Source organism: Octopus bimaculoides, chromosome 24 (assembly GCF_001194135.2).
Source record: "Octopus bimaculoides isolate UCB-OBI-ISO-001 chromosome 24, ASM119413v2, whole genome shotgun sequence".
Lineage (NCBI taxonomy): Eukaryota > Metazoa > Mollusca > Cephalopoda > Octopoda > Octopodidae > Octopus > Octopus bimaculoides.
In genome coordinates this window covers 8665075-8678393 of record NC_069004.1, presented here as the reverse complement: position 1 = coordinate 8678393, position 13319 = coordinate 8665075, and the positions used below count along the sequence as shown (strand labels likewise).

Genomic DNA, 13319 nt, shown 5'->3' with positions numbered 1-13319 from the left:
ACCTGAAATCCTTTGAGGTACCTAGAGATGGCACTCATTGAGTCACTAGGGTTGTTGATGATAATCTAGACTTGCTGGATGAATTCAGCCATCTTGATGATGTTTGACAGCTAAGAATGGTTCTTTTCTTTAATCATGGATGGTATGTCCACACTGCAGTCCTCCAGCCATTTCCCAACACAGACATGCCTTTTATTTTCTGAACCAGGATGCAGTCTGCTACAGAATACAAATATAATTTAATGATGTCCTATTTTTCAAAGTGACACATAACTTACTTTAACAACTTCGCTGAGGCTTGCTGCTTGATGCAAGCCTATGAAGTCATGCTCATATTACTTCTTGAAACAGCTGTCGAGATAAGACTTTACATAATTCTTCTCTTCTGCTTTGTTTTCTTTTCTTTTTATTCTGTAATCTGTAATTTGTGTTCCATGCAAATATATGTCTCAAGCTTAATCCTGTATATTATCCTTATTACCTCTGTAACAGCCTGATAAGGATTGTTCTTATGGTTAACTTTCAATGCTGAGGCACTGGCACTAGATGAAAAGGTTGGAATTTAAGTTCCCATCCATTTGAGCATCACTCTGTGTTATCTATATTCAGCTTATTTTACCTTCAGTATTTGTATGTATCTATGTGACTCATTTATTATTGCAGATGTCAATGAGTGTGTTAACAACCCCAATCTCTGCACCAATGGAGAATGCATTAACACGCAAGGAAGTTACAAGTGTGAATGTTACAGGGGTTACATCCTCCAACCTGATGGCAAAACCTGCAGAGGTAAGTAGCTAACAATAACAACAGCAACGACGACATCAAAACAACAACAAAAACAACAACAACAACAACAACAACAACAACAACAACAACAACAACAATAATAATAATAATAATAAAAACAACAACAAAGTATCCAGTACTTGCATATACTGAGCATACAGAAAATAGCACATCAAAGTGTTGTGGCAGTGGTAGAAATGACAGTGTGGTGACAGAAGTGATAGTTGCACTGGTGGTGGTGGTGGTGGTGGTGGGTGAGTGAGGAATTAGTGTTAACAGCTACAACAATATCAGGAATGATAAAGTGAGACACAGATAAAGCCTACCCAACGTTTCAAATCTTTAAACACACACATACACATGCAGACATGCACACAACACATACGCACACTCGCAATCACACAAACACACATACAGGCACACTTTTACCTACTCACATACACACTCACAAACAAACGCACATACACACATATTCACACATACACACACATACATACATACATACATACATACACATACACACACATACTCTCACACATACACATACAAATATTCACACATACATACATACATACATACATACACACTCTCACACAAATACACACACACACACACAGTCACACACACACATGCACTCACATACACATACACCATAAAATAGTGCTACTAAGCCCTGCACACCTTGTATGTAGAGTACTAATGCACAGCGTGTTGAAAATATTTTTCATCCCACAGATACTCGACGAGGACTCTGCTACACCCAAGTACATCGTGGTCAATGTAGCAACCCATCTTACAGTCCGATGACCAAATCAACATGCTGTTGTACAGAAGATAATGCCAATAATGGTTGGGGAACCCCCTGTGAGATTTGTCCCAAACCTAATGATAGAGAGTACAAGACAATCTGTCCACATGGACCTGGGAAAGATGGAAACGGTGGAGGTAAGAAATACAATAATTTGCCATAGTTTTTCTGTTTCTTATTTTGATGAAAAGTTTCTTTATATGTCTAGGGAGAGTCATTATGTCAATATAAATTAACACACAAATCGAAATCGTAATTGAACCAAATTCGATGACCGGCACCCATGCCAGTGGAGCACTCACAGCACTCTCCAAGCATGATCATTGCTAGAGCAGCTTTCTGGCTTTCATGCTTTATTATTATTATTATTATTATTATCGTCATTATTATTTCATATATGCTCAACAGATTAGACTGTTGGAAAAGAAAAATTCCTAACATTGAGCTACAAGTAACCTTAGATGCCAAGAACCTTCCTAAGTATCCTAGCTGTCCCTAATAACACTGTTTTCTGGAGCTGTACTTCTATTATTTTTATTATTTTTATTATTATTATTATTATTATCATCATCATCATTAAGATGGCAAGCTGGTGGAATTATTAGCACACTGAGGAAAAAAAATTTTTTAAAGGATCCAAAAAAGATTAACTCATTTTTTTGTTTTTTTTAAAATTTTTATATTCTTTATCATCTCATAATTATTTCTTATAAGATATCTAATCAATGCTAGTTAGTTTGTTAGTGCATTAGCACTATCTTATCTACAATTTATTGATGAACCATACACATTTTCTATTTTCAAACAGGTATTAATGAATGTGCTATGTACCCTGATGCCTGTCAGAATGGTGCCTGTGAAGATTTAGATATGGGATATCGCTGTATCTGTGATTCTGGCTACAAGATGGACGACACTGGCAGAGCCTGCGTAGGTGTGTATTTAAAGTGTAACCAATGGAAAAACTAATACTACTGACTAACACTGAGTTTATAGTAATTAAATCATGCTTTACTCTTTACTCATATGAAGGTTGAAACATAATACTATGCTTTGAAGATAAGAAAAGTTATCATGATAATGTTATAATTTTTAATCAACTTGTCAAATATTAAAGCAGCCACTACTTTTGCTAAGAAGTAAGTCCATTCTATAAGACAGACTATTATTATTATTATTGCTTTATTATTATTATTATTATTATTATTATTATTATTATCGTCATTATTATTTCATATATGCTCAACAGATTAGACTGTTGGATAAGAAAAATTCCTAACATTGAGCTACAAGTAACCTTAGATGCCAAGAACCTTCCTAAGTATCCTAGCTGTCCCTAATAACACTGTTTTCTGGAGCTGTACTTCTATCATTATTTTTATTTTTATTATTATTATTATTATTATTATTATTATTATTATTATTATTATCATCATCATTAAGATGGCAAGCTGATGGAATTATTAGCACACTGAGGAAAATGCTTAGCAGCATTTTGTCTGTTGCTACATTCTGAGTTCAAATTCCGCCAAGGTCAACTTCGCTTTTCCTTCTTTCGGGGTCAATAAATTAAGTACCAGTGGGATCGATGTAATCAACTAGTCCCCTCACCCAAGATTTCAGGTCATGTGCCTTTAGTAGAAAAGATTGTTGTTGTTATTATTATTATTATTATTATTATTATTATTATTATTAAGGCAGCAAGCTGGCAGAATCATTAGCACGCTGGACGAAATGCTTAATGGTATTTCATCCATCTTTACGTTCTGAGTTCAAATTCCACTGAGCTCGACTTTGCTTTTCATCCTTTTGCGGGGAGTCAATAAAATTAGTACCAGTTACACACTGGGGTCAATGTAAATCGACTTAATCCCTTCCCCCAAATTTGAGGCCTTGTGCTTCCAGCAGAAAGGATTGTTATTATTATTACTATTATTATTATTATTATTATTATTAAGGATCAATACATGTTCATTCATTTCAACATTATCAAAGAGACAAAGACTGCAAGACCATCTGCCATTGTTCTTGCTATTGTTATTGTCAATGTTGTTATTGTTGTTGCTGATGTTGCTGTCGTTGTTGTTGTTTTTTTTATTGTAATATTCCATTCCTGCTGCCAATGTCTCTGTTTTCTTTCTGTATCCAGACATTAATGAATGTGCCGAAGATAAATATATCTGCGATGGTGGCAAATGTCGTAACTCACCTGGAAGTTACACCTGTATGTGTCCCACAGGATTTATACAGAGCAAAACTACAAAGATGTGTGAAGGTATGTCTTATAAGCCATAGTTTACTGTACACACACACACACACACACACACACACACACATGCATGTATGCACACACTTACACACATAAACATACATACATACATATACATGCCAAGCTGTATCGGCCCCTTTGCCTTTCCCTTGGATAACACTGATGGTGTGGAGAGTGGAGGCTGGTATGCATGGACGACTGCTGGTCTTCCATAAACAACCTTGCCCAGACTTGTGCCTGGGAGAGTAACTTTCTAGGTGCAATTCCATGGTCATCCATGACCAAAGGGAGTCTCCGGTGGTCATCATTGTTGTCATTGTTATCATGATGACGACGATGTGGGTTCCTACAGAAAAGTGTTTTGCAAAAATAGGACCATATTCTAAATGGAATGCCAGTTTCACCTCTCCCAAATTTACCTGAGGTACTTTCCTCTCATGGTTACATTCTCATCCAGAAGTTTTAATTCTGAAGTCAATTAGAGAGGAATTCACAATTCTGAAGTCAATTAGAGTCATCCAGAAGTTAATTAGATAGGAATTCATTATACACACTCCAACACAAACTACATTAAACTTCTACTGGATAACCTCAAGAGGAACATTATGATAGTGAAATGGTTCCAGTCTGTTTTTATTGTATATAATAATATCAAGATGTGCAACCAGATGGAAACTCTCCTTCAGTCATGTACCATTTCTTAAACATCTTGCTTCTCTGGGAAGCCCACAAGATTATCCACCATCTTTCCAACAATGACTTTGGCCACCTTTTTAATTGCAATATCTTTTTAATTAATCAGAAATAGAATTTAAATATATATTTGAAGCCCCGTCATTGAACCAAATTCTCCACTGCTATTTTTTTAACAGATATCAACGAATGTGAGTCATTCGATACACTTTGTGTTGGTGGCAACTGTGTAAATTTGGCAGGAAGTTTCCGCTGTGAATGTACAGTTCCTGGAACAGTCTTGGACTCAAGTGCTCGAGTTTGCATAGGTAAGTTGATAAAACTTCATTTTTTAAAATATCAGTGAACAAAAACAAAACTAACTAAACCTATACTTAAGAATGGTGTATTTATGTTCATTTTTCTGTTTTTTTATTTTGAATTTGTTTGTGATGAAAACAGCATGGCTGAGCAGTGACACCAATGGTACTACACACTTGGGCTGAACAACAACAATACTAATTCATTTAACAAAACTTACCAACCAAAGGGGCAACCTCTATACAGGTCACTTAAGCTACAGAAATAGCAGCCAAATTTGCCTCAAATCATTCCCTATCATCTATACACGTGAGAAGGAGGAAAAAGCAGAATGGTCACAGTTGGGATGTCTCTGACCATAGCTCCCTTCTATGAAGACAGACCTAGGCTAAACAGCACCAATTTACAATGGTTTCTATAGTAGAATACAGTCTTGAGTCCTAAGACTGACAGGGCTGGTAATTCAGTCCCCATGCTGTTAAAAGTGACACCAGTACATCACAGAGTTATTTATTTACATCTGAATAGATTGGAGCAATGTGAAATGAAGTGTTTTGCTCAAGAACACAATTCACTGCCCAGTCCAAGAATTGAAACCATAATCTTGCAGTCGTGAGTGCAATACCTTAACCACTAGGACATATACCCTCACACAATCGTTTTCATGAGAACAACAAAACAAAACTTTACTGTTTCTTTTACAGACAACAGGAGAGGTACTTGCTGGAAGAAAATTCATAATGATCTTTGTGAAGACAATATCAAAGGAGATACACTTCGCTCTGAATGCTGTGGTACTTTGGGTAAAGCATGGGGTAGTCCTTGTGAACGCTGCCCTTCTCAATGTAAGTTTGATTTTCACTTTAAATAAATTTAAAGCAAATAATGTAATTGTCTATTTTTTAAAATTTGGCTTTTGTCTTTGTTATTTTGTCCGTGAGATTCGGATTGTATTGGAAGCCTTCCACTGAGGAAGCATTGTATACTGAAATCATATGGTGTAGCAGTTCCAGGTGATTCTCATCTGCTACAATCCATATATCTGTGCTTTTAGCACAGTATGTCTATATGAGAGGATCTCTGAAGGCAAATATCATAGTATCCAGTGACTCTGTTAATACATCCATGTTTAATTGGATATAAAGATTGCCTTCATACATGCCACATACATGCACATACACGCACACACACACGCACACAGATATCTATAAATGAACTTGATTAACAATATCCAATAATCAAACAGCAATAAATGCAAGTAGAATAAGCATCATCAGTAATGTATGATGATTTTTCTCCATCCTTATTCTCGTTATATACCTGAGCTGTTCTCTGTATCTTCTCTTTGTTTCCCAGCCTCAAGAAACTGTCCAAAAGGTTATGCAATCATATCTGGGGTCAAATGCACAGGTAAGTTCACAAAATCTCTAAAGAGAAAGGGGAGCAGGGCACAAGAAACAGTTGAGATGGTCACAGTTGGAATGCCGTTGACCATAGTTCTGTTCGGCGATGGTTGAGTTAATAATAATAATCATTGTGATGATGATGGAGAGGGTCATGGTGAGGATAGTGTAGGTGATGGAGGTAACAGTGGTGGTGGTCATGGTGGTGATAATGATGTGTGTAATTTTGATAATGGCAGTGATGGTATTGTGGTAGTGATGATGATGATGATGATTGTGATGGTGAGAGTGGTGGTGAAAGTGGTGGTGGGAGGAAGAGGAGGAGGTGGTGATGATATTGAGGGTGACAGTAATGATGAGGATGATGATGATGATGCTGGTGGTGGTGGTGTTGGCAATGGTCGTGATGTTGATAATAATGGTGATGATGACAGTGTTGGTGGTAGTGGTGCTGGTGATGAACATTGTTAATACAGTGATGTTAATAATGATGGTAGTTGTGTTTGTGGTAGAGATGGTAGTGAGGAGGAGGGGGAGGAGGAGTATGATGATGGTGACAGTGGTGGTAGTGGTGGTGGTGGTGGTCATTGTCGTCGTCAGCATCATTTTTGTTGAGGCGACAGTGGTGGTAGCAGCAGTGGTGACGATGGTCATGGTGATGATAACGACGATGATGATGATGATGGTGTGTTTCTTGTCTTTCAGATATCAACGAATGTGATGTCCTTCCTGGCATTTGTCAGAATGGCTACTGTATTAACACTGATGGTTCGTACAAATGTAATTGCCCCGAGGGACTGTCCATTGACCAGTCTGGTCATCGATGCGTTGGTAAGGAGCACACTACTTCATTACTGACATTGTTGAGTCAACAAACAATAGTCTCAAATTCATGCAAACACACACATAGATTCATGCACAAACACACTATAGTTTGCACATGCATACATACATACATACATACATATGTACATGCATACATTCGTACATACACATAGATTCGTGCACAGAAACACACACACAAAGACACAAACACACATATATATATATTTATACATATATATATATATATATACACACACACACACACACTCACACATGCACATAAACATGCATGTACACCTAAGAAACACGCGTGCACACACACACACACACACACACACATATATATATATATATATATAAATATATATATACATTCACACATGCACATAAACATGCATGTAAACCTACGAAACACACATACACACACACCACATGTATACCTATCTCAAACAACTCCTTACCTTTCTTATTCCAGATTACCGAAAGTCCAGTTGTTACCTGGAATACAACCATGGACGTTGTAGTGGAGAGTTATTTGGTCAATTCCACCAAGCCATTTGTTGTTGTTCAGTTGGTACAGCCTGGGGATCACCCTGTAATTCTTGCCCACAGCCTGATTCTGGTAATTTATATATTTTAGGGGATTTTGTTTCATAATCTTTTTTCTTTTATTCTTTTACTTGTTTCAGTCATTTGACTGCGGCCATGCTGAAGCACCACCTTTAGTCGAACAAATCGACCTCAGGACTTATTCTTTGTAAGCCTAGTTACTTATTCTATCGGGCTCTTTTGCCGAACCGTTAAGTTATGGGGATGTAAACACACCAACATTGGTTGTCAAGCGATGGGGGGAAGGACAAACACCAACACACAAACATTTGCAAAGAAGTCCACAGATGTTGCATGTATGAGGATTATGGGTCAGTGCAGGCGATATATTTGCTGCTACCTTTTCTCCTTTGCCTCGCACCCCTAAGCCTGTTACTGCTGGTTGCAACAAAGTTTCTTCTACCATTTTGACACGACAATCTCCATTTTGTTCACTCCAAGGCTGTTTGCTCAAAGTTGCTGTAAGCTATATTGACTACTGAGATACACGCACACACACGTGTGTGTGTGTGTGTGTTTGTGCAGGTGCGTGTGTGTATGACAGAATTGATAATTACAAGGCGGCGAGCTGGCAGAATCGTTAGCGTGCCAGGCGAAATACTTAGCGGTATTTTGTCTGCCGTTACGTTCTGAGTTCAAATTCCGCCAAGGTCGACTTTGCCTTTCATCCTTTCAGGATTGATAAATTAAGTACTAGTTACGCACTGGGGTAGTTATAATCTAGCCTCTTGTGGGCAATAAAGAAATAAGAATTGATAATTATTGTAAGATGCATAAATCAATATAGTATTTAAAACACTGATTGGAATAAAAGTTGTCCACTGCAATATCTCATGTATTTTTCTTTTGTGTTCTTGTTTTCAGAGGAGTACAAGCGTCTTTGTGAACGGAGAGGATATGCTCCAAATTTCAAAGAACAAAAATTGAACTTTTTCAAAGGCAAGGAATTTTTTTTTACCATTTTATTACCTATCGAAGGATTTGAGGCACTTAATTTTCCCTGGTTGAGTCATTTTTATTAATTAATACTCGTTTATGCAATTATTCATGTATACATTAATTATTTTTATTTTTACAGATATTAACGAATGTCTGGAGATTCCTGATATCTGTAGCAATGGTGTTTGTCACAATACCCCTGGTGGTTTCAACTGTGACTGCAAACAAGGTTTCGCCATTGACGGGAGAGGATTTAACTGCACAGGTACGTAAATACCAGGAAATAAAACCTCAAGAACTATTTAGTTCTTTATGATGTTTTACTTATCTTCACTATCAAGACCAAGCTGGAATACCATCATCACATAGTTTCATAGACTTTTTAAAAATTTATTTTAGTTATTAACAACTGACAATATATTAAACTGTCAGATAAATTCGTTTGTTTCTTTTATATTTTATTTTATTTTCTATGTCTTTCCATTGTCATTTGTCTGAGAAGAGGTAAAATTTATTCAAAATTTCAAATACAATAAACAAAAGTTTCAGGAAAAAAAATAGAGCTACAAAAAAAAAATTATATATAAAAATATTTTCTGTGTTAATTCAAATAACATTTAAGCTAACTTAACCCTTAAGCATTCAGATTATCTCTTATCAAATGTAATGCTTAATTATTCACAATGTTCTGAATTATCCATGTACTACTTCATTGCTTTTAGGCTTTGATGATATGATTGTTTGTTTTTAGAATAACATTGTAGGGTAGGTACAAGAGGCCAGACCTGGTTAATTTGAGCATAAAGCAGATAGAATATCTGGGCCAGATATGGCCGGTTTAACCCTTTAGCATTCAGATTATTCCATCAAATGTAATGCTTATTTATTCACAATGTTTTGAATTAACCATGCACTATCACATTGCTTTGAGACTTCATTGAATAACATTGTAGGGTAGGAGCAAGAGGCCAGATCTAGCCAGTTTGAGCATAAACCACACAAGTGGAATATTTGGGCTAGATGTGGCTTGTTTAAATGCTAAAGGATTAAATAAATGGAAAAAAATACAAAAAGCAATGAATTTATTTTGAAACCCAATATTTTGTAATACTCTTGAACTATATACCAGTTGAGTACTGGGGTCGATGTAATCAGCCTACCCCTCCTCCGAAATTTCTGGCCTTGTGCCATAATTTGAAACCATGATTTCAGGTAATAAATAAGGGGGCAAGCTTTTAGAATCATTAGCAAGCTGAACAAAAGGCTTAGAAGCATTTTGTCCTGCTTTATGTTCTGAGTCTAAATTCTGCCAAGGTTGACTTAGCCCTTCATCCTTTCAGGGTCAATAAAATAAGTACCTGTTGACCACAGAAATCGATGTAAATCAGCTTACCTTCTCCCCCAAAATTTCAGGCCTTATGGCTATAATAAAAAGAATCAGTCCAGAAAAGAAAGCAATGTCTCTATACTTTATGAATGAGATCATAAAAACACTGACAACAACAACAATAACAACAACCGCCATTGTAAAAACCTTTGTTTTTATTTTGTTTGCAGACATTGATGAATGCCGTATCTCTTTTGGAGTTTGTGCAAATGGTACCTGTGTCAATACACCTGGAGCTTTTACCTGTGACTGTAACGAAGGTTATGAAGGAGTCATGATGAACCAGATGTGCATAGGTAAGTGTTCTATTGTCAAATATATAAAGAGAATCTAAACAAGAACCAATGACTTTGTTTATAATTTCAGTGAACAAGCTGTTTTCTGATCAGTGCTGATATTTTCCAATCAATAATAAATTATTTGCACCGTGAACAGCAAGATCTAAGACTTTGACGCACATATTTATTCCAGCAGATTTGAATGCAAATATTCGTCTTGTTTATTTTACTTTTGATTTATTTTTATTTTTATTTTGTCATTTTTAGATGTGGATGAATGTGCACGACGCCAGCCTGCTCCCTGCCGTGGAGGGACTTGCGTCAATACAGCTGGTGCCTTTGAATGTCTATGTCCTGCTGGCCACGAGCTCTCTCCCGATAAAACAACTTGTAATGGTAAGGTAATAGTTTTCAACTAACGTACTTTTTTTTGTTACTGTTATATATTCTTTCACTCATTGGCCCTTGAATTAGTAGACATGCATAGTTGTAGTAGTAGTAGTAGTGGGGGTGGCAGCAGTAGTGGTGGTGGTGGTGGTGGTGGTGGTGGTGGCAGCAGAAGCGGCAGCAGCAGCAGCAGCAGTAGTAGTTGTAGTAGTAGCAGCTTCACAGCTTGTAACTCTGAGTTCAATTCTTCAGCCCCAAAAATAACTGCAGTCAATGGAAAAAGACTGACCGCTGTGGTCATTGTGATGATGATAAATAATTCTGAATGTTACAAGTAATTAAGGCAGATAACCCATTGAAGGATACTTCTGATCGTGTAAAAACCAAAGAATTCATTCATTCAGCTAATCATGGAAGAATCAAATCTGGAAAGATACACATTGATGTGGCTTTCATGCTTCTCGTCTGTAGCCATATTCTACCAAACACCTCTACTTTTTCTCTCACCATATTTTATCAAACATCATCATCGTTTTCCCATCTACCTTTCCATGCTTGTATGAGTTCTTCTGGTCACCAACCTTCACATGTCTCCAAGCATGGTAATATTCCCCTTATGGCTGGGCATGTTTTTTTGCAGAAGGCTAGAAATAGGGGACACTGTTCGTATGATGGTCACATATATTTACTTCCACCAAATGGCATCAAAGCAAGAAGATACACACACACATACGTACATACACACACACCTGCACGCACCCACGCACCCACACATACCTGCACACACATACACACCTGCATATGCACATATACACCTGCACACACACCTGCGCATGCACACACACACACTGTCAGACGCACTCACACATACACACATATACACACACACAACCTGAACACACATACACATACCTGCACACACACACACACACACCATATTCCTGTCATTTTCTGACAACCAAATCTATTCACAAAAGCTTTGGTCAGCCCACAGCTATAAAAGAAGACACCTGCCCAAGGCGTCGCACACTGAGATTGAACTCCAAACCCAAAACCACGTTTTTTGGGAAATGAACTTCTTAACCACAAATCCATGCCTGTGTTTCTTCAAACATATTCTTTCGCAGCCACATTCTACCAAACACCTATATCACTTTATAATCATATTCAGCCTGCCTGGCTCTTGTGGTACCGTCCCACCCATGCTAGCATGGGACACAGACGTTAAATGATGACAGTGATGATGATGAGGATGATGATTCTACTAATCAGCCCCAATACATTCTTTATGCCCATATTCTACCAAACTTCACAGCATATTTTTCTTTTCTATTGCAGACGTTGATGAGTGTTCTACCGACAGCGCCATCTGTTCCAATGGTATCTGTACAAATTACATGGGAGGTTATCAATGTAGCTGTTTCAATGGCTATGAACCAAATCCACAAAAGACTTCATGTACAGGTGAGTGTTTCTTCTTATCACCATTGCTTTAACGTCCATTTTTCCATGCCTGCATGGGTCAGATGGAGTTCATTGAGGTAGATTTCTCTACAGCCAGCTGTTGCTTGACTTATTTCTTATTACCAAGTAAGATAGCATTTCCTAATGACCAGACACGTTTTTATGGAAGACTGGAAATGAACGACACAGCTGGCATGACAGTGACACTTATTTACAACTATCGCAATATCGCAAGACGAACAGACATAAATACACGCACACACACACATGATGGCTTTCTTTCAGTTTCTGAAAGACTATACTAAAAGACACTTGTTCAAGGTGCCTTGCAATGGGGTGTGCCTGTGTATGTGTGATCATGATGATGATGATGATGATGATGATGATGATGATTCTACCAACCAGTCCCAAAGTGCCTTGCAATGGGGCTGAACCAGGAACCATGTGGTTGGGAAGTAGACATCTTAACCACGCACCCAAGCTTTCACCTATGATAATAATTAATATGGAATTGTAATTGTAATTTTTGTCATTGATAATGATACCAGACTTCTGTATACTGATTATGTGTTGACGTCAGACTCGTTATCATTATTATTACTATTATCAGAGCAGTGAGCTGGCAGAATCGTTAGCATGCCGGGCAAAATGCTTAATGTCATTTCATCTATCCTTACATTCTGAGTTCAAATTCTGCTGAAGTCAGTTTTGTCTTTCATCCTTTCAGGGTCGATAAATTAAAAACCAGTTGAACACTGGGGTTGATGTAATTGACTTTCCCCCTCCACCAAAATTGCCGGCCTTGTGCCAAAACTTGAAACAGTTGTTACTATTATCATAATTATTATTATTTTTACAGATATTAACGAATGTAAAGTGAACCAAGGTGGCTGTTCTTCTCTCTGTGTTAACACACCTGGATCGTGGAACTGTGGCTGTAAGATGGGATTCATGTTGATGCCAGATCTCAAGTCCTGCCAAGGTAAACCATTCTTATTTTGTCACCATTATAAGCTTGTCCCTTTAACCTATGTCTTAGTATTCTATAATAATTCCCGTAAAATATTTTGTAGGAACATTAAATCGACCCTTCTAATTATTGCCCCTAGAAAAATGAAAAGATCTGAACTCATATATATATATATATATATATATATATATATATATA

General features: G+C 37.2%; 1 protein-coding gene across 1 annotated transcript in view; it reads left to right on the top strand.

Annotated features, from left to right (window-relative positions):
- The window catches only part of LOC106879722 (fibrillin-2), a gene marked incomplete at its 5' end in the record, with an annotated part of 60038 nt that overhangs the window by 9711 nt on the left and 37008 nt on the right, over positions 1–13319 (top strand). Inside the window, 15 exons of the mRNA XM_052976508.1 lie at positions 664–789; positions 1525–1734; positions 2406–2531; positions 3747–3872; positions 4739–4867; positions 5564–5704; positions 6216–6269; positions 6968–7093; positions 7563–7709; positions 8561–8635; positions 8775–8900; positions 10193–10318; positions 10568–10696; positions 12026–12151; positions 13011–13133. Coding sequence (XP_052832468.1) covers positions 664–789; positions 1525–1734; positions 2406–2531; positions 3747–3872; positions 4739–4867; positions 5564–5704; positions 6216–6269; positions 6968–7093; positions 7563–7709; positions 8561–8635; positions 8775–8900; positions 10193–10318; positions 10568–10696; positions 12026–12151; positions 13011–13133 — 1890 coding nt within the window. The remainder of the gene's footprint in view (positions 1–663; positions 790–1524; positions 1735–2405; positions 2532–3746; positions 3873–4738; positions 4868–5563; positions 5705–6215; positions 6270–6967; positions 7094–7562; positions 7710–8560; positions 8636–8774; positions 8901–10192; positions 10319–10567; positions 10697–12025; positions 12152–13010; positions 13134–13319) is intronic.